Source organism: Paramormyrops kingsleyae, chromosome 14 (assembly GCF_048594095.1).
Source record: "Paramormyrops kingsleyae isolate MSU_618 chromosome 14, PKINGS_0.4, whole genome shotgun sequence".
NCBI classification, from domain to species: Eukaryota; Metazoa; Chordata; class Actinopteri; order Osteoglossiformes; family Mormyridae; genus Paramormyrops; species Paramormyrops kingsleyae.
Window position 1 is genome coordinate 5,609,082 of NC_132810.1, and position 21,243 is coordinate 5,630,324.

The 21,243-nt window shown below is 47.6% G+C and overlaps 3 protein-coding genes across 5 annotated transcripts; 1 reads left to right on the plus strand and 2 right to left on the minus strand.

The window, feature by feature from the left end:
- Positions 1-274: 274 nt before the first annotated feature.
- Positions 275-1,514, minus strand: atp5mj (ATP synthase membrane subunit j). 2 transcript variants are annotated; one of them, XM_023825582.2, is made up of 4 exons: positions 1,431-1,514; positions 888-1,016; positions 685-705; positions 275-565 (listed from the first exon to the last, which is right to left on the minus strand). In XM_023825582.2, exons 2-4 carry the CDS (start codon positions 1,009-1,011, stop codon positions 552-554), a joined length of 159 nt encoding a protein of 52 aa, XP_023681350.1. In that variant the 5' UTR covers positions 1,012-1,016; positions 1,431-1,514; the 3' UTR covers positions 275-551. The 2 variants fall into 2 exon arrangements, with proteins under 2 accessions (XP_023681350.1, XP_023681351.1); XM_023825583.2 differs by having other exon boundaries at positions 888-1,013; positions 1,431-1,506.
- A 1,239-nt stretch (positions 1,515-2,753) lies between these two features.
- rd3l (RD3 like) lies at positions 2,754-21,236 on the minus strand. The gene is made up of 8 exons (XM_072699134.1): positions 21,101-21,236; positions 20,908-20,981; positions 9,028-9,157; positions 7,322-7,462; positions 7,009-7,215; positions 6,580-6,818; positions 6,180-6,501; positions 2,754-5,600 (listed from the first exon to the last, which is right to left on the minus strand). Exons 6-8 carry the CDS (start codon positions 6,590-6,592, stop codon positions 5,321-5,323), a joined length of 615 nt encoding a protein of 204 aa, XP_072555235.1. The 5' UTR covers positions 6,593-6,818; positions 7,009-7,215; positions 7,322-7,462; positions 9,028-9,157; positions 20,908-20,981; positions 21,101-21,236; the 3' UTR covers positions 2,754-5,320.
- On the plus strand, positions 3,843-20,879 carry tdrd9 (tudor domain containing 9). 2 transcript variants are annotated; one of them, XM_023825559.2, is made up of 35 exons: positions 3,843-3,974; positions 8,680-8,771; positions 8,928-8,992; positions 10,091-10,312; positions 11,277-11,399; positions 11,631-11,711; positions 11,861-12,025; positions 12,570-12,673; positions 12,859-12,984; positions 13,076-13,160; positions 13,252-13,309; positions 13,402-13,506; positions 13,588-13,685; positions 13,769-13,900; positions 14,207-14,372; positions 14,551-14,614; positions 14,731-14,794; positions 14,907-14,951; positions 15,041-15,094; positions 15,317-15,433; positions 15,504-15,611; positions 15,710-15,810; positions 15,950-16,123; positions 16,357-16,459; positions 16,912-17,127; positions 17,206-17,295; positions 17,363-17,620; positions 18,140-18,307; positions 18,388-18,458; positions 18,545-18,654; positions 18,775-18,871; positions 18,958-19,096; positions 19,212-19,330; positions 19,859-19,931; positions 20,589-20,879. In XM_023825559.2, exons 1-35 carry the CDS (start codon positions 3,847-3,849, stop codon positions 20,685-20,687), a joined length of 4,020 nt encoding a protein of 1,339 aa, XP_023681327.2. In that variant the 5' UTR covers positions 3,843-3,846; the 3' UTR covers positions 20,688-20,879. The 2 variants fall into 2 exon arrangements, with proteins under 2 accessions (XP_023681327.2, XP_023681328.2); XM_023825560.2 differs by having other exon boundaries at positions 12,862-12,984.
- Positions 21,237-21,243: the final 7 nt, after the last annotated feature.

Below are 21,243 nucleotides of genomic sequence, written 5' to 3' on the forward strand. Positions count from 1 at the left end.
ATTGATTTTCAGAAGTTTTCAAAAATTCTTTTTTTTTGTCAAATCCCTCAGGTAAACAAAGACATTTTTGGTTTTGTTATAAAAAAAATGTACGTATCATGTTCACCTATACAAGCCTATAAGTGCCCCACATACATAGGCCTGCCTCAAAATAGAGCCCATAAAATGAAAAATAAGTGCTTCTTCTGGCAGAAGAGGCAGAACCTGCTAACATTTTCATATGTATCATCTGTGTTTTCTTCCAAAAAAAGGTGAAGTAAATAACTACACAAAGTAAATGGTACATTTTATTGGTCACACATTCAACAAGCTATACAACTGTAATCAATTTCATTTAGACTAGCATAGATTTAAATAACACAAGAACTAAGCATAAAAAATACAGTATTTTAAATTGATTCTTCCAATTTTTGGGAAAACCAAAAAATTCATATGAGGGAAGGTAAGACTCAAACACTGTGTCACCATAACAAAAGTTTTAATGGCACCAGCCAGGCTTCTGCTGAAAGCCAGGGACAGACATCCAGGGTGGCATGTAAGCAGGTCACAAATCAGTGTCCCGATTCTGAAAATGAAGAGGAGAAACCCAAATCAGTAGGATATTACAATCAGACTAAATGATGGGTAAATCCTGCATGTTTGGAACACATGCTAAGGGAAGGGAAATGGTCGAAGTGTACTTACTGCCTTTCACAGCTTTTTTGCCTTTAAAGAAAGACAAAATGTCAGAATCAACATAACAGAACAGGCATAATGTCATCATGTCAGTAAAAGATTAAGGTCAATATGTTCTTTTAAGGTTAAGTCCCTGGAACCCTCTGTGATGGGTTTCATCATAACTGAACTGGGCTGATGATGCCTGACTAAAACCTATTCCCAACACTTACCTCCATAGGAGACCTTGTAATACAGGTAGGTCATTATCCCAATGCCCACCCAGACCTCTTGGTAAGCTTGCGTGTAGTACGGCTTCATTTTAGACCACCAGGCTGCAAATGCACGACCTGCCATGACTGCTAAAAAATATAATAAGGAATCATTCAGTTTGTAAATCCCAAACCCATTTCAACTGTCAATCCGTAACAATCACACACAATTCCACTACAGGGACTTCTAAAATAACATCACACGGATTTATCTTTAACAGCCTTAACATTACATACTGCTGCCGTTGCCAGTATAATTATTCAGTTTTCTATGTACAAGCTTGGATGCATTTTGCTGGAAAGTCACGGTAAAAACAAATGATTTTAATAAACGTAGTGCAAATAAAAGGCATGGACCCCAATCATTTCGAATATGACAGCGTTCTGTACCATTGCCGATGGCTTGTGTTTTGCACAATGGCAGAGATTTATACGAACTGCTAAATACCAAACAACACAGCCGTCGTTAACATATGTTTATATTACTAATATTTATAAACTTACCTTGCAAATCCGACCGATGAACACTGCGACAGAGAACCGGAAGCTACAGAAGGTCACTTTAGGTTTTTATTCGTTGGTAAGAAGCGTTTATGATTTAGTGCCGCCTTGTGGTCGGGAGGTATGAATACAACGACTTTCGAACGTCAAACTGACCCAAACTCTCAATAAAAAGTATAAACGTACATCAGAGGGCCCAACTGAACTTTGACTCCATCATAGCAAGAACTAAAAAAAAAAGCTTAATATGTGGTTAATGAGAGATATTTCAAAGGCTGAAGGAATATCTCGCTCAGTGTATGTTTCTCTTTCGCTGGATGTACCTTTGAATGTGATCAAGGAGCTGAACAAAATGCTTTATAGATTTATTTGGAGGAATAAACCTCACTATTTGAAAAGGGAAACTATTTGTAATACCAAGGGAAACGGGAGACCAGAGGTTTTGGATTTTGAAACGCTAAACAACACTTTCAAATGGCTCATTGACTTCCCGAAAAGTAAAGATAGCCTGTGGAACATCTTTCCTAATTATTTCTTCAATATGTTTGGTGGTTTACAATTCCTGCTGAAATGTATTTTTTCAATTGACAAACTACCTGTAAAATTGGCCAATTTTCACAAACAGGCTCTTTTAGCCTCGAATTTACTTTACAAGCATAATTTTTCAACCCAGAAGTATTATGTTTAGAATGACAATGATATTTTATTTAAAAACAAGACACTTTTGTATCATTCTTGGTTTAATAATGGAATCCTTTTGGTCATACAGTTATTAAATTCTGATGGTTAGCTTATAACATTCACTGAATTTTTGAGAAAACTTCAAATACCCATAAGACCAAGGGAATATGCTGTGGTTCTTGATGCTATCCCCACAGGTGAATTAAATCTTCTAAGGAAGTCCAGTTTGACTGACATGCATGGGGATGTAACTCTTGCTCACATTTATATTGCAGAAAAGGATGTTGTAATTGATAAGATTAGTAACAAGGTTATTAGAAAGGCTATGCACACGGCTACACTACCTAGAGCACGATTCTTTTGGTCTTCTATGTTTCATGACATAAATTGGAAAAAAGCATGGACTATTCTTAGTAAATACTGCATCAATAACAAGGTTAAAGATGTGTCATATAAATTGTTACATAGGATTTAGCCGGTAAAACAAATTTTAAGAAGATTTAAATTGGATATTGATAACACTTGTGATTTCTGTAGGATAGAAGAGGAAAATGGTATGCATATGTTTTATTACTGTATCTATACAAGATTATTCTGGATAGATATGCAACAGTTTAAGAACTTTAAAAATTATATAGTGATTGGCCAATTTGATGTATTTTTTTATTTTAAAGGTAGTAAGTTGATGCTAAACAATCTATATGTTATTAATTTACTTTTGTTAAAAGTGTATATACATAAAGTGGGAAAAAAACTAACCAAACTTCACATATTTTCTGGTGGAATTTATACAATATGTAGATGCTATTCAGAAGTGTAAAAACAAAAAAGCACAAAAAACATATCAACTTATCAAGTCCTTCCAGGATATGTGATGTGTATATAAATATACATGTAATCTTTAAATGTTATTTATCTTTTAATAATTGTATTATCTGTCGTTCGTATATACACACACCTGGCACTGATCATGTGTTATACTGCATACATATGTCATTGTACCTTATGTTGATTACTGAATAAAAGAAATAATGGTAATAATTAAAAAACAAGCATTCACAACTAATGCGTGAATCTGTAATTGTCCAATAAAGTTTAATGACAGAGATATCGTGCTTGAAATAACGCCGTGATAAAAATCGCACAGATTCCATAAATACAAACCAAATAACTGTTGAAACAGGTCTGTTGTCCTGTGGAATACAAATTAGATATGTAATGGAACATTACAAATTGTAAAGTTTAAAAATGTGTTGCATTGTGTCTTTTCAGTGTGCAAGGCTGAAAGGAAGGAGGACTTCTGCACAATTTTTTACTTTTAGTTTCACTAATACAAGAATGCTTTGGTTATTTCCATATTTGCCGTGCATTCGTATTTGTAACTCAATTATGTAAAAATGAATCTTATTTAGGGGTCATTCCAAATTAACACACCTCAAAATTAAGTAACTGATTCCCCTTGTGTTGGAAATAGGTACTTTTTTAAATACACGGTTAATTATGAGAATACATATTAGTACTTTTACAAACGTTAACGCTAAGGTTTGATTAACAGTTTGCATGGACTTTCTACGGGTCGGCCTTAGGGACACTCCCTGGCTTTCGGCTGGTATTCATTGGCTGCGGCACCTCGTCACGTGTCCGCGCGTTTTCGCGCCTTAGATTTTACCCATTTAAGTCGCTTGCAGCAGAAACAGTGAAAAGGCGTCTGCCGAGTTGCTGTTTCACCGTAAGCATCATGAAGAAGACGATCACCGCGGAGCAGATAACCGAATGGTTTACCGCCGGTACCAAGTTCGCCGGAATTCGAATCACTGACGGGCTTCAAGATGAGCCCAAGGCGGTGGGAGTGAGCGCCGAGAGCGGGTAATTCTCCATACAGAATGACCTGCTCAGATCCCCGCCATCAGGGCCGTAGCCAGCTATGAGGTCACCGAGTGTCATGATAAAACTTGAAGCTAAATATTCACACCACTTATGGAGGGGACGCTGTCAATATTGTAATAGACGAGACCGACCGCCCACCCTGGGTCTCAGACCTCACTGGCTGTAAGGGCCTGGCCGCCATCTGTGATTTCGCCGGTGTTGGTCTAAGAACCGACACCTGGGTGGTGCTTCCACAGCTGCCCACCTGCCTGCATTAATAATGACTGGGTATAACCGGCGTTTAGTTAATTTTAAAGCGATTGCGTAAAAGACGTTAAAAAAAGTGGTGTGTGTTAGGCCGGTTTGTTGGTGCCCCAGCATGAGTCCATGTGTATTGCAGGAGATGAACAGCAACATAACATTGAGAACGAGGAACACAACGACGTCAGGTGCACACACATTTATATGATCCCGATTACCAACTCGAACGTGCAACATTAAAATATGATCTCTGAAGATATTAACAGTGTGAGACTATCTTGCTCCGACATCATGATGGAGCGTGAAACTGGCTGTTTTCGACTCTACTGGTCATGGTTTTCATGGGTGCGGCTTTTGAGACTAAACGCGATACTAACGCGATATATGTAACTGCGTTACGTAATCGGGATACAAAACACCAAGTAACTATTCCTTTACAGTTACTGAGAAATGAAATCAAAAGTGTTACAATTTGTAACAAATAAAAGCGCCTGTTTGGGGAGCATCTATGCGCGCCGCCATCGTAAATAATAAATCAAGATTGCTTCTAGATTTAATAATAATACATCTAAAATCGACGAATGGTTTTCTATTGCATTTATAAAGAATGCGAAGCTGACATCACGCCATTTTCTGAGAGATGTTGACGTCTGTTCTTAAATACTTATGTGGGACAGTATAATTGCCTAATAAGTGATCTTTTTGTCATTTGTTTACTCCTGTGTTTAGTTGTCATTGATGTAATCCAAAATAACTACAATTAGGTGTATTACTTTTATTTTGAGGTACTTGGATCATGTTACTGATTGCATTTTTCAGCAGGTAACTAGTACGGCATTACATTTTTAATGGTACTTACCCAACATTGTTTATAGTGTCATATAAATGTGTATGGTACTGTGAGATACACTTCAGGAAGTAAAGGTCTACTTTGCTGGATGGGTTATTTGTGTGTGTGTGTGTGTATGTATGTATGTGTGTATGTATGTGTGTATAATATATTCTAAAGGGTGTCCTGTTCCTCACATAACACCAGTGAGGTGAGTATGGACCCCCTGGTGGGTGGTGCTCTCGGTCTCTGGGCACTAGATGGGCCCAGGGTATCCATAGGGCAGGTCCCAGTCCCTTGGGGCCTCATAGGGGCGGACGCCTCGCATCCTCTTGTCCACATAGCTGGAGATGGTGGGGATCTCCTTGCACAGTGGCTCGCTGCCGTTGGCCGACGTTGGCACGGTGATGCCCCGCTTCACCTGGAAGCGGCTGGTCCCCTCCTCTTCTTCGTCCAGGAAGTCCCTCAGCACTTGCTTGAAGACGTACACCAGCTCCCAAGGGAGAATGTTGTGGGCGGTGAGCACCTCATGACACCTGGGGCGGAGAAGGAAAGCGTGGAACGTTAATGAGCGAATAGACTTCTCGGGATCCCCATGAGCGAGGAAATGAGGAATGGAGGGGGAGCAGGTGTGCATGCAGGAGTCTGAGCCTGTTCGGATCTGCCTTTTCTGTGTGGTCGGGTAGCATGAGCCGTGCCGAGGTACGGTAGCTGTACTGTTATGTTGTGGGTGCGGTGGCAGCCTCGTGCACCGGATCCGGACAGTACGGTTAGCAGGATCCTGCCAGCTGACACCAGTGCTTTCCAGGACATAGCGTTCATACCCCTGTATGGCCCAGGGAGATGGCTGCTGCCCCCCCACCCCAAATGCCGCTGTGGGGGGGGGCGCTCATGCATGACCGCTTTATTCATGCCATGCCGCGGGGTTCCTGTCCTCTTTTGCGGTGACCTTCATAAATGACGGTGATGCAACTGACTGAAGGCCTGTAAAAAAAACAACGGGCAGCCAGTATCCCTGCATACGCTTTTACCGAAACGGACTGCAGGCAATTCCTGGACAGATGGGACACAAACCTGACCGTTCGTGGGGAGCAGGGAGTCGCACGCCAGCTTACCTGGACAGCACCGCGGCCGTGTTCGCGGGCCGGATCTGGGCGCACAGACATTCCAGTGCCCGGCGTTCCGAAGGGGGAATGGGAGGCCTTGGGATGGGGTAGCTCTGCACCCGGCGGTATCCCATCATGCCCTGGGTCTGCTGGTGCTGTCGTTCCATGTCACAGGCCAGCCTTTGGCGCTCTTCCATATACCGGAGCAGCTCGCGCATCAGCACGCAGCTGGACTCCGCCCCCGCCTCTGTGGACTCCGCCTTCCCCCAGGTCCACTTCATCCAGCCAAACAGGGGCATGGTGGAGCTGGGAGAGACACCGTCCAGCGGGTCTGGGCTGCCGGTCAGCGCTTCTCACGAGCCGATGGCTCCTCGTTGACAGACAAATTAGCCTGATGTGTGTTTCTTACTTTTCCGCTCCATTTGGCTGCGGGTTCCACACGGCTGTCTGGCTGCTTTGCCGCTTCACTGGCTCAGGACTGCAGGTATCTGATCATGCAGGCTACTGTGATTATGGCCTGTAGGCCTGTCTGATTTCCCGGCGTTTTACACAGATGGTAGGTCTGCCTTTGCGCGCGTTCCTGACCATTGGCTTTCCGAGATGGAGGCTTCGTGGACGTGGCCTTTGAGCGCTTCTTTGTGCTGAGAGCTGCATTAACATTTTTGTGTTTAATGGCTGGAACTGAAGCAACAGAATAGCAGTCTTGCACACCGTGAGCCGTTATAATTCACACACAAACCCTGCTGTACTCATGCATGCACACACTCCGTCCTCAAAAAGTCTCTGTTACTTTTCTCTCTTTCTAGCACATAGGTAACACCCCCCCCCCCATGCTTACCAGTTCACTGCCTGTCGCTCTCGATGCCCAAAAAGCCCGTGCCTCTCATCGAGGATCCTCGCAAGCAGATGTGTAATAACCCATAGGTGCTGTTGTGCATGGCTGTCTTGTTTATAGGTCTGTGTTTCTGGCAGTCAGTGCAGGGGTGAGTGTCATGAGGTTGTGCCCAAGGAACGGTCCAGAGAGTCCAGCTGAATGATTCTGAATCTGTGATCAGACAACATTAAGACAATTTCACAACGGAGGTTTGGGAACGACCTTTCAGAGAAAGTGCAACGGCTTGGAATGGACCATGCAGGCAAACGTCACTCACGTGGAGGACTGTGGCGGACGACCGCGTGGTACCGTGTGCTACCGTGTGCTACCGCTGTCCGCTGCACCCTGCTTAGACTCGTCCTTTCTGCTGTTCTCTCTCTCATACGAAGTGAAGTTGAATGGCGTGCAGAGGGAGAAACTTCACCGGTGATGTGGATCTATGGTGTGTGTGGGGTGGGGGGGAGGCCCCTCCCCTTTCCCAAGGCCCCACCCCTTCTGCATTTTGGCTTGGCTCTTGGCTGTGACTGTCTAGTCAGATAGGGTCTGAGCCCAGTGCTGTTATTCATAGAGGGCTGGACTAACTGGCTGTTGGGTACGCACACACACACACACACACACACACACACACACACACACACACAACAGGCCTGAGGGCTTCCTCTGACACCCCCATGCTGCCACCCGCCCCCCCTCCTCGATCTGTGAGGCAGCACACAGTTACATCACGTCAGTCGTTAACCAAGAACCCCAGGATCACCCAGGGGGCGACAGAGAGCTCATAGTAAAACCATAGCTGTTAAGAAGCTGGGGGAAATTAAGCTGATTTTTTGTTTTGTTAACATATGGATTCATCATTCTTGGGGGGGGGGGGATGTGAAGCTCATTCACTCATTAATCATCTGCGGGTTTCTGCTGACCGCCCTTAATGAGCCTGCCGGTACCCTGGGGGGAGGCTACGGCCCCACGTGGGTCTGGAGGTGCAACTCCTCCGCTCCCCCCAGTGGCGGCTGATGGCCCTGCAGCCATGTCTGACTTCCTGTGTGTCTCTGTGGGAGCAAGAAGCTGTGCACCGCAGACGCAGCCCTTCAACTTGCTGTATGTCGAAGTTTGTGTTGGGGGGGGATTGTTAGGTAGAGATGCCCCTGTCTGGGGACATTGGGGCATCTGGTTAGGGGGACGCTCTGGGGGCAGGGGCGAGGACGGCACCATGATGCCGGCTGCCACTGGGAGGAATGGAAGCCCCACAGCACGTCCCCTTGGGGCTGAGGAGGCCTCCCCAAGCTGCTCCTGAGCTTCAGTGGGGTGTGACAGCAGGAGCTGACAGCAGGCATTCGGCTGCAGAGTCAGGGACCCAGCGGGCAGGTTTTGTAGTACGATCAGGCAGATGTTTACACCAGCACCGTATCATTATACCTGCATCTAAACCCCAGACCTTCTGTGTGTACAAGTATGTTCATGCCTCTGTTTTACCACCTATAAATTCTTGTTTAATATTTTTATGGACAACAGAAGCTTTTCCAGTTGTCTGCCCCCCCCCCCCTATATATTATGTGTGCTTATTAATAATACAATAATGCACACTGTTATCTCTGTGTCAATGTGTTGCTGCATATTGATGCTTTAATTTCCCTCCAGGACAGCAGATGGCGCTGTAGAGCAGAGCAGCCCAAGGAGCAGTGTAGCAGAGGGCTGCAGCAGGGCTCAAAGTGGCACAGAATCATCAAGCAGTGAGTTAAAGCTCTTATTCGGAGTCACCAGTAGGGCATTCGACTCATGCATTGATGCCAAAATGGGGAAAAAACAGCAAGAATGTTGAGACTTGTGTATGACAGTGTGTCTGTGGTACTAGCAATGAGTGTGTTTCTTTTCTGCTCAATCTGCAGGCTCTCCAAAGTCCCCTGGGACATATGAGTACCGCTCACTGCCAATCACCAAAAACCGACAGGAGGTAAGCAGGTGACAGTGACCCCTCCCCCCCCTCACCTCTGTACACTCCATACTGGGCCTGGTGTCACGACGACCTGTGGCAGCGGAAAAGGATCTTAGCTTTTTGGTCTATAGATTCTTCTTAGATTTTGTCTCTTCTTTGCCATTTTGTCTCTGTCTTCTATCCCTGTGGAAGCAACATAATTTTCATGCAGCAGAATGATGTGGCTTTAAAATCTGGAGATGGAGATGCAGCCGGCATTTCTTCCTAACCTGTGTAATTGGGCTTGATGATATTTTGAAATTAGTTTTTTTTCCTTTTCCATTTCATTGAATTTCGACAATGAATCATATTAAAATTCAAGGTTATTGTAAAGTAGGCATGTAACAATGAATCTCGAATCGGTTAAAAATCGATATGTGTATGACGATTTAACCCGGCTGATGTGGAAAATGAATCGCTACTTTGGGAGTACTTCACGGTACTTAACAGAAAAACTGGCGTAATATTACACAGTTCGACATCAGATGTCACTGCGTATTCACGTCGACGTCGTATGTCACTGCGTTTTCACCGAAGGCGAGATGGCGAGTGAATTTGAAATTGGGGACACACCCCCCGATCTTAAACCGGCGGTGTGGCAGCCTTTTAGCTTTCCACTAATCACAAACGAAAACGGCGAGAAAAGCACAGACGACAAAAACTCCGTGCAAACATTGTAAAAGACTGATAACATTCAAATAGCACATCGAACATGCTTCAGCGCTGACAGTATGGTTTGTTCCTGGGTATTTGTTCTTAAGACTGTCGTAAAATAGGTTGGAATTGTGTTAGTTTCTGTGATATATGGTATCAAAATATCAGTTTGTTCCTTTTCAACAGTTTTATCGAAGTTTCTCACGTTGTTTTAAATTTTATATGATGTTAAGTCGATATCAGTTACATTGCTGAGCCCCACCCTGTAGACCTCTCTGATTGCTTTAGCCCTCTGTAATCCTGAAGTCCATTGCAGTGAGGTGGTTGGCCTGCCTTTGTGGAACGCTGTGCCGCTGCATCAGTGTGCATTTGGTGCCTGCACACGCCTTTCCAGCAGATATAATCGTGTGGCTTTCTCCTCAGCTCATCTCTCTGATTGAGAATAATTCGGTGGTCATCGTGCGGGGAGCCACGGGCAGTGGGAAAACCACGCAGCTGCCCCAGTTCATCCTCGACTACTACAGAGAGAAGGGAGCCCCGTGCAACATCGTGGTCACCCAGCCACGCAGGATCGCCGCCATCAGCATCGCCCGCTGGGTTGCCCACGAGTGCAAGTGTACCCTTGGCAGTCTGGTGGGATACCAGGTATGAGCGTACCCACCCGTGGTTCCACTATCCACAGAGTTGTTTCTGGGTTTGAGTGGGCTGCATTTGCAGGGGGGGGGGCTTCCTTGCTGTTTAGAGAAACATGGTAATTTCGGTCCAGTTCTGCTCTATTGCGTAACAAGCTCAGAGGACACAGAGTCCAGCACCCTGGGCAACGTTATCTCCTCCCTGTGACCGATCTCCCAGAATTCTTGCTGGTGTTCAGCACAGTTTCCCGACATTCAGATCTGGTAGTCCCTGGGCTGCTTATTGTAACCCCAGTTCTACTATGCAGAGCTGGGCACCTCACGACAGGGTGGGGGGCGGAGTCAGGCCGTGTCTGTACCCTTCACGGCCGGCTGTTTTCAGTCCCGTCTAAACGATGTTTACGTTGCCTGCATTTTGGCTTCCCATGGTAACTCAGCCATTAGCCTTTGGGGAGATTTGTGGGTTAATCCGTTTGTTTATATATTCTTTCAAATGAGGGTACCCAGCTCCTGCATGCTTGAGTAATAGGATAAAAGGTTCTGTCTCTCAGCTGCCTGTAAGCACAATGAAGGCAATGCAAACCTAGATAATGGGCCATAGTCTTAAAAACCCTTTTTGTTTTGTTTATAAGTGAAACTCTAGTTCCTCCAGGTGCTCTGTGGCATCGAGGCAGTGTGATATCAGTCCACATCACTGCACTAATGGCATGGGGGGGTCAGGGGCCATTAGCAGCCTTCCGGCGACATCATACTGCACGTGTCACTGATCACATGAGAGAGATCGAGCTTAATGCAGGAGAGAAAATGGCCCAGATTCTGCCCAGGGGTGTCTGCTGTTTATCCTTCTCCATCTGTGCCATTTGCATGGGCTTCTGTCCTACTTACTCAAGCTTAATTCTGCATGTGTGCCCGTGTGTGTGTGCCCGTGTGTGTGTGCCCGTGTGTGTGTGCCCGTGTGTGTGTGCCTACACATCCAGGTGAGCCTGACAAAGGTGGCCTCAGACCAGACAAGGCTCATCTATGTGACCACTGGAGTGCTGCTGCAGAAGCTGGTCTTTGCCAAAAGTCTTACTGAGTTTTCACACATCTTCATAGATGAGGTACCTACTGAATACTTTCTTATACCTGTCCTTACATTCCTCACACACCCCATCTCCATAGAGATACCTTCGCCGTACCTCTTTGCTCACCATCTCCATAGAGATACCTTCCCCGTACCTCTTTGCTCACCATCTCCATAGAGATACCTTCCCCATACCTTCTTGCACACTGCACTTAGAGGTACACCTGGGAGATATCCTCCTGATCTTCTGCCTGCCTGTGGATCTCAGGTACATGAGCGCACTGAGGAGCTGGACTTCCTGCTGCTGGTGGTGAGGAAGCTGCTCCACTCCAACTCCCGCTATGTCAAAGTGAGCAGGACATTATCTTGGGGGATCTTGGGTGCTCAGTCAGGTGACATCTACTGATTTTTCTGCACAGTTTTCAGATTGGCACCACCCCGTCGTACCTGAAATGACTGTCCTCCATGAATTCATGATGCCACTTCTCCCAACGCCAGGTTATCCTCATGTCGGCTACCATCAACTGCCGGGAGCTTGCAGAATACTTCGGCACGCCTGTCCGTAACCACGTGAACCCAGCCTATGTTTTTGAGGTGGATGGAGCGCCGTACACCGTCGAGGAATTCTTCCTAGATGATCTGCGCAGCAAGTTCAATCATATGGTGGGCTGCCTTCAGGATGAGGTGTATGGTGGGAAAAGCATTAAAGAACCCAAAGAAGTAATGCAGCCAGTGCAGTGTGCTCTGGCCGGGCTGTGCAGTGTGCTCTGGCCGGGCTGTGCAGTGTGCTCTGGCTGGGCTGTGCAGTGCAGGGACCGTCACTGAAGATGAATGGATGTGTCAAGGCTGTTTGTGCTGTATTGTTCAGCAGGTCATTGTGTGTGTGTGTGTGTGTGTGTGTGTGTGTATAAATATTACATTGTGGGCACCAGATGTCCCCACATCTGTGCGGTGATAACCTATTGCGGTGATAACCTATTATTTTGACATTGTGGGGGCATTTTTTGGGTTCCCACAAGGGAAAACTAAATTGTACAAGAATATGTGAATGCAATCAAAAACTAAAAATGTCTTGCATCTTGTTTGGTTACTCATGGTTAAGGTTAGGGCTGGTTAGGGGGTTATTGTTAGGATTAGGGTTTTCCCCATAGAAATGAATGGATGGTCCCCACAACGATATCAATACAGACGTCTGTCTGTGTCTCAGGTGGAGCACCACAACTCTGAGGAGCCCTGCATCACTACAGAGATGTACGATATGGCTGTCAGCCTCATCCAAAGCTTTGATGAGCTGGAGAACAAAGACCAGAGGTTTGTGGGATCAGGGCAGTTACTCGTAGCAGCCTGCCATTGCATTCCTGCTGGGTGGCGCAGTGCTGCATTAACTACACTGAAGCTACACTGCCGTACTATTAAATCGTCACAGTATGCACTACTGCTTCCATCACTCCTTTGATTGTTACTGATAATACTGCTGTATGCTGGGTGTGTGACAGCAGCGCTGAGGCGGTGGTCTCTGGTGACGTGGCCCTACCGAATCGGGGCAGTGTGCTAGTCTTCCTGCCGGGCCTGGCTGAGATCCAGTACATGCAAGAGGCCCTGGCCAACCTGGTGCGAAAGAGGTACATGTGGCAGGTCAGAGAGGAGAGAGACTCTCCCCGTGCCGCCACAGAGCTGCTTGTTTTGACCATGGGCAGGCTGTGTGTGTTGCAGGTTGCAGGTGTACCCACTCCACTCCACAATCACCTTGGAGGAGCAGAACGCCTTGTTTCTGGTTCCAATTCCGGGGTACAGGAAGGTAGCTCCCGCTACAATGGGTGGGGGGGGGGGGGGGTGTTTGTCCCATTCATTGCTGGTTTGTGTTTAATGTGCGGCGCTCTACTTCACAGGTCATCCTGTCCACCAACATCGCCGAGAGCTCCGTGACGGTGCCCGACGTGAAGTACGGTGGGTGTGTTCCGCCCATAGTGCGCGGGGAGTCGCAGGTTTGCTGCTCTGTCCTGAGGCGCCCCTCTCTTTTCTTCTGCTGGTTCCCGTAGTGATCGACTTCTGTCTGGCGCGGCAACTCTTCTGGGATAAGAGAACCCATTACCAGAGCCTGTGCCTCACCTGGGCTTCCAAGACTAGCTGCAATCAGAGAAGAGGTGCGTGATCTTCCTGGAAACATTTGTTTGGTTGATTTGACAGGGTCCAGTGGGTCTCCAGGACCTGTTGGGTTTTTCCAGGTCGGGCAGGACGTGTCTCTAAAGGCTACTGTTACCGGCTGGTGACCAGGAAGTTCTGGAGATCTGCGATCCCAGAATACATGATTCCTGAAATGCTGGTATGATGCGATACATTCTGTATCATGGCGTTGTGCTCAGCGTCAGTCCACCGTGAACTCAGACCTCATACCGGTTTGCCCAGCGGTCACCCTTGGCTACCACCATGCTGAAAGTGAAACTGCTGGATATGGGGGACCCCCGATCTCTTCTGTCCACTGCTCTGTCACCCCCCCACCTTAATGACATCGAGAGGACTGTGCTGCAGCTCAAAGAGGTATGCATGCCTATGCTTGTGCATGTTGGGATCTGCCGTTTGCATGTTTGTCTGGATGAACCCACGTTTGTATTTCTGGGGTATTTTTAGCAACATAAGTTGTTTCCACAAATATTGTAGTTAATATACTACTTAACCAGAATCTGTGTGTTGGTTACATACTGATCGCATGTTAGTTCATCATCAGTCAGTCATAACTGATGATGTATTTCATGCAGCTACTATATTTGCTCATGATTTGTACCTCCTCACCTAAAGTGTTACCTGAAAGTTTTATACCACTTGCTGATTGTCTGCATGTGCCAGTTGGGGGCACTTTCCCTGGAGCGGGAAGGAGAGGACCAGAGACGTTTCGACGGAGATCTCACTTTCTTGGGCCGAGTGCTGGCACAACTACCTGTAAACTTGCTCCTGGGCAAGTTGGTTGTACTGGGCCATGCATTTGGCTGCCTTGAGGAGTGTCTCATCTTAGGCAAGTGTGTGACACTGGTGCCCTCTACTGGACAAATGTTACAATACGCGCCATCTTATCCCTTTCACCAAGTTTCTCATAGTGAAGGACTTGGAGGCCTTCCGTACGCTGTGACTAACGTAAAGAAGGTGCTGGACATGGACAGTGTAGTGACATGGATTTGTATTTTTCCTGACAGCGGCCTGTATGTCCCTGAAGAGCTTCTTCGCAATGCCATCCCTGCAGCGGTTGACTGGCTATCGGTGAGCGGTAACAGATGGCTGCTGACCCTCACTCTGGGGCTGGGGGGGGCTGGGCCTCGGCCTCTGGCATGGCCCCCAGTGCATTTCAATTCACTGCATTTGTCCATCTGGCTCAGGAACAAGCTGGCCTTTGCAAATGGCATCCCAAGCGACTCCATAGCAGTCGTCAATGCATTTAAGGTGCGCATTTGGCCAAATCCGTTGCGCCGTGTGTTTTTTTTTTTGTTGTGTTTTTTGTTTTTTTTTGGAGGGGGTAGGTTCAGAGAGTTCAGCTGTACCATGTGTCTGTCAGGTGTGGTACACCTCCCGGCATGAGGGGGCTTTTCGGCATCCTAAGGTGAGCGCTCCCTCCGCCTACCCAACTGAGGTCCCCTGTGACCCTGTCTGCCATAATGAAGGGCTTCCTTACCTGCATCCCCTGACCAGGACGAGCTGGACTGGGGCAAGGAGAACTGCATCCAGATCAAGAGGATCCGAGAGGTGGGAACGGCAGGCATTCTGGGAAACGTTGTGGATGAAAATGCATAATGACCTATAAGATCGGAGACTTCAGCAGGCGACAGAGAAAGTTTTATATCTGCCTGCCTGTCCTGCTGCATAGTGCCCCTGATTTTACTAGATTGAAGAGCACAGCTGGATATATATGAATGTAGGTATTTGTGGAGCAGACACACACTGACGCCTGCGCATACGTGCGTGCAGGTGGCTGAGCTGTTCGAGGACCTGAAGACCCGTGTATCCCACTTCAACATGCGTGTGACTGCGAAGGCGCCCCCCAAGGATTACGAGAGCATTAACAAGCAGACGTTCGTCCTGCAGGTGGGGCTCGCGACGGCACTGCGGCACTGCAGCCGCACACCTGTAGTCACGGCCTTTCGCTCTGCCCCAGATCGCCATAGCCGGGGCCTTTTACCCCAATTACTTCAACGTGGGGGAAATAGACGAAGAGCTGGCCTACAAGGAGCTGTGTGGCCACAACCCGAAGACGACAGTGCAGGTAGGTATCTGTGAACCTCCCGGGGGCAGACCCGGAGCCGGGAGAGTCAAGCCCACAATCCCTGGAGCCCGTGTACCTTTCACCTCTGCCGCATTCAGGTCCGGAACGTGCCTTCCTTCGGGTTCCTGTACTATAAGCAGCTGCAGTCACTCTTTCGCCAGTGCGGCCCAGTGAAGTCCATCACCTACGATGGTTCCAGGTAGGTCTGGCACTCTCCTTCCTGATCCAGATTCCACTGAGGTGTGGGTCCGCTTTCACCCTCAGTCATGCCTACAGTACTAACAGGTACAGGTCATGGTTCAGACTCACAAACCAAGGTTTGTGTCTTCCCTGTGAAGAGCATACATGGAGTTCTACAAGACCTCAGCCCGAGGGACCGGAGTTCTCCCCGAGGTGTCCCTGGCCCTCCTCATGGCTCAGCAGCGCCTCCCGAAGGACCTGTTGGTGCATCCCAGCAATGCAGTGGCAGCTAAGGCTGGCTGCAGGATCCTTTCGGACATTGCCCATGCTCGGTACGCCTGAGACTGACTTGGGGAGTTGTGCGTTTAGTTATGCTGTGTTTTTGTGGTACACCTGAAGAGCAGAGAGGTTTGGCACAGTGCTTCACATTCAGGTAAAGCAGGACACCGTGTTCTCGGGGTGTCCTTCCACTTTACGGGAACTTCAGTCCACCCAGAGCATCAGACAGAATTACAAAAAAGAGATTCCTTATTAAAGTTCTCTTATCCTTGCCCTCCTATGCTAGGGTGACCGTGGACTTGGAGAACCACACCGTCGAGCCCACGAGCAGCGTGTTTGACCCAGAACAATTCCCCCCCCAGCCCATGTTCATTGTCAACATCACAGAGGTAATGAATCCCGGTGACACGGGTATTACTGCTGCTCAGACTGGCTCCCTTACGCATTAAATCGCAAAATGAGGTGGGAGAGCAAACCTCCTGGTGTCATGGGTCCTCGAGACCCTCTGTGGACGTACCACAGAATGCACATGGTCCCCACCCTGAGAAGACGGTCTGGTGTATCTCAGACAAGCATCACTCAGTTAAACAGGCACAGTTAAAAAGGTCCCCTATCAGTATACTGTGCATCCATCCATAGTGCTTCTAGCAGCGAACAATATTATACAATTTACAGTCTGTTGATGGATTACAGGTGCACAAAAAATTCACACCCTACAGGAAATTAAAATCGGAATTCCAGGGCATCCGGCGCAGGACTGTTTGCCATGTTTAAAGGACCGCTGCGGTTGTTGATCTCCGCTCCCTCATGCCCCGTGTTCTCCCACGTGGCCCTGATGAAGGTCGTGGAAGTCGGCCACTTCTGGGGATTCCAGGCGGATGAGGACAGCATGAGGAAGCAGGGCGTGCTGACGGCGGACATCAACGGCAGGCAGCTCCAGCGCCTGTCCGGGTCCGTCTGCCCCAACTTGCTGTGCCTGGCGCCGTATGCCGAGGACCAGGAGGAGCCTCTGTACTTCAGGGCCAGAGTCCTGCACGTGAGCGGTAGCAGTGTGGAGGTGAGGCGGCCGCAGGCGGGGAGGGCAGGGCTGCGAATGCAGAGCTGTGAGCTAAGGGGGTCACCCTGTGTGTCTCAGGTCTTCTTTGTGGATTACGGCAACACCAGCCAGATGGATGCTAGCAGTCTGAGGGAGCTACCTGCGGATCTGTGGGCCCAACCCTACCAGGTACAGGAAGCCCTGCTCGTGTGGGCGCGTCTCCGTGCCCGATCACCGTAACCGTACGTCTCTCCAGGCCCAGGAGTTCCAGATAGTCGGCATGTGTCCGTCTGCCCAGTCCCTCATCCTGGGAAACGAGTGGAGCAGCGCAGCTCGGAACTGCTTCATCACGCTGGTCAACAGGCGCTCGCTGATGGCCTCGCTCTTCTCCGTCGTGCACGGCGTGCTGCGCGTGCACCTGCACGTCAACACGGACGGCGTGAGCCTCAGCGTGGCTGACATCATGATAGAGAAGGGTCACGCTTACAAGGTCGAGGAGAGCTTTCAGTCCAAGGTACCGTGTGCTGGGGGGGCTTGTTTTCCAGCTGGCCTCCCGACAGTTTGACGCTCATCTCCTGCAGGAGGCTGTGCAGCGGGTTCGAGTCACATTACTGCTGAGCAGAGCTGCGTTTTGCTTTTGATTCATTCCATATTTCAGTGTCTATCAGGGATGTTTAATTTATCATCACATGCTGCTTCTGTGCGATTCTCTGCAGAATGAAACGTTAATTACAGCTTCTGGCAGCGTATTGTTGTGCAATGAGTACAAAAATAATTAAATTCATTTTTCAGTTCTTTTTTAAATAGTGCCTTTCACAACAGTCACAAGGCACTTGACAAGAGCATATGTCAATAAATTACTTAATCATATAGATTAGAGTAACAGGGTGAATAGGGTAAACCATATTATCAGTAACCCTCTGAGTTCCATTTGCGCTCTCATCTACGGCACTCCTGTTTGTGAGAATAAAGAACTGGGTCTGGTGGAGGTCCATGCAAGACGAACCCTATTCCACTCGTTTGTGTCCTGCAGCAGAGCCACGAGATGCTGCAGTCTCTCTACAATGACCTCCAGAATGGCACCTTCATGTTCAATCCTTCCAGCACCTCCTGGGCAATGCACAAGAAGGAGCAGAAGGAACTGATCGAGAGCCTGCTGGAGGCCTTCTCCAAGAGTAGCCAGGCCGCACCCAAAAGTCAGGTGTGTGAGAGTGCAGGTGACACCGTCTCTGTCTAACACAGTAGCTGTATTTATTTATTAATTTTTTTCCCTCCTGGTAGGTTCCAGTCCATGGCCCATCTAGTCCATACAAGATGAGCTTCCACTGCATGAACAGTGTCAGACAGTACAGGTGAGAGTACAGGACTGTACTGGTACCGTACCCTAGAGACTGAGATCCCTTGCTTCACCATTAACTGGCATTTGTGTTTCTCTCAGATCTGTAGCCATAGACATGGACAGCATTAACTCCGTGGCTGTCAATGAGAGCCTTCAGGACAAGCACCAGAGGGTCCTCGTGGCTGGGGCGGTGTCTATCAGTGCATCCAGTAAGAGCGGGAACGCTGGCTCAGGAAGGCCGCTCCTTCACGCCTGCCTATCGTAGTGATTTTTTTTCCCCCCTGAATTGCAGCTCAACATCCATTAGGTTCATGAGTGTTTGTGTCTAGGCTCTAACATCCTACTGAAGGAGACCACCCTGATGCCCAGGATCCACGGTTTGCCGGCCATACTCTGCATGCTGTTCAGCCCCATCATGGAGCTACGGTCAGGACTACCACTCGGTCCACCCCGCCAGCTCGATATTTCTCCCCTCCCTTTCTTTTCCGAACCTGCTTACACTTTCCCCTCAGCACGGATCAGGACAGCACCTGTTTTACTGGCGCCCTCTGTGGACTGGGATGGAACTCGCACACCCAGGAACCTGTCCTGGTAGAGCACGACATGGAGTTGGACTTTGATGTCAGATTTGACGTGGAGGATATCAACGAGGTAACAGCGTGACTGTGTGCATGTCTGCCCGCTTTCCGAATACTCATTTTGCAATGATTGAGCATCTAGCGCTTCTGGCATATTACCCATAACTCCCTGCTACACCCACCCCCAGATCAACGCTCTGCGATTGGCCATCAACAGTCTAGTCTGTGAGGGCCCAGCCGGAACCCTCCACCTGGGGCAGGACCGGATCAGCGAGCTGCAGCAGGATGTTCGCGATAGGCTCGTCAGGTATGTCTAGGGGTCCCCTCAGTTCTGATGTATACACATCAGACCGAGATTTTGTTTCAACCAACCAGTTGAGCATAAAGTGTCACAGTCAGAGTACTCAACTGGTTGGTTGAAACAAAATCTGTCTGGTCTTTTACTCTCTGGACCGGAATTACCCCACTCTGCATCTAGAAGGTTTTCAAGTGTTGCAGGGCTCTTCAAATCTGGCCCTCAATTCCAAATTCAGACCTTGTTCTCAGTTCTCCCAGGTAGTTAAATTACTGATTCTGATTGGACACAGAGGCTGCATCCTGGCTCACAGGTAAAGGAAGGCTGGAAAATCCAGCAGTGCTCGGACGTTGAGGACCATGATTTGAATAGCCCTGGTTGCTGTATGAATGATGATCCTGTCCAGTGAAGTGTGTAGTCAGATGTAATGGTTTCTGCTTTGACATTAAATGTAACCAGTGTGCTGGCACAGACTGCCGCAAAGCCCGTTGGTGGGAAATGCTGATCCCGCAGCTGGAGTTTGCTCCCTCTCTCGTTCAGGTTATTCACAAAGTTCCCCGCAAGAGAAGACATTGTGCCTTGCTACTCTGAGAAGCTGAAGACATGGAATCAGGTTGGTTGTCACAAAAAGGAAAAAAAAATGGTAACTCAAAGCAGTCATGTAATGCATTATAGATACCTTCATAATGCATTATAATGTATTCATGAAGCATTATAAACATGGCTATAACTTTATAAAAAGGCATGACAATGTATCCATGTTTATTATGCATTATGAATGCTCTATGAAGCTCATCTATAATGCACTACAAATACCTTCATCATGTATTATATTTACTTATACTGACCATTATAATGCATTATGAAGGTATCTAGTGTATTTTACATGAAAGCTTCATAGAGCATTCATAATGCATAATAAACATGGCTATAATGTGTTATGCCTTGTTATACTAATAGCCGCGTTTTATATACTTTATGAATGCATTATAATGCATTATGAAGGTATCACCCTAATATTTTATAACTTCATTTTAAGTTTCTTATTCTGAAAAGAACCTTTTCTTCAGGTCAGCTGGTTTTCTTCTTAAACCCGTCTTGTTTTTAGAGGGTTTGAACATTTTCAGTAGAACATTATTTACACAGTGCTTCTTTCAACAACGTTCAACCATGGGGTCACACTGGGTAGTGACGGTACAGCCTGAGCTGGGTGCTCTTAGCTTCTTAGCCCATTACAGGCTTGAACCACAATGCAGAATGCTTGTTACAGATTGACCCCAGTCAGAAGATGGAGCCACTACAGAAGGCTGACCGGGACACCAGAGGTGCCCTCTTCCACCTACACCCTACCCCACTACTCAATGTGTGAAGTGGCTGTAATCTCTGATCTGTACCAGAAGAGTCGTTTTAGGTTGCCTGTTTGTTATTGAAAATCCACTCCCTGGTCCCAGGCCTAGAAATTTATTCTCTGACGATGTTTTGTTTTTATTTCCTGGGTCAGTTCCCATTTGTACCACCAGGGGGCAGTTATGTCTGGCAGAACATTAAATCTTTGCATGCATGTCTCTCTCTTGCTTGAGTTCAGTTACCTGGGCCCAGTCATGCTGGGGTGAGCTACATATTGGCTTCTCTCCCAGGTACTCTGTGTCCAAGGTCCCTCATGCTGTGGATCATACGTGACAAAAGTGAAAAAAAGTGCGGTCTCTTCTTCAATAGTCTTATAGTGGACATAGGGCAAAACTGCTGGCTACAGCAGTAGCTTACCCAAGTATCTGACATTACCTGTATTCTGAGTATCAGAGCTTCACAGCATTAATCTCTCCATGACAGTGCTGATGCTTCAGGAGTGCCAGCATTCTGTCAGCCTGAAAAGCAAGGACCCTTAATTCCAGACACACTTTCAACAAGTTGTGCACTCAACACAC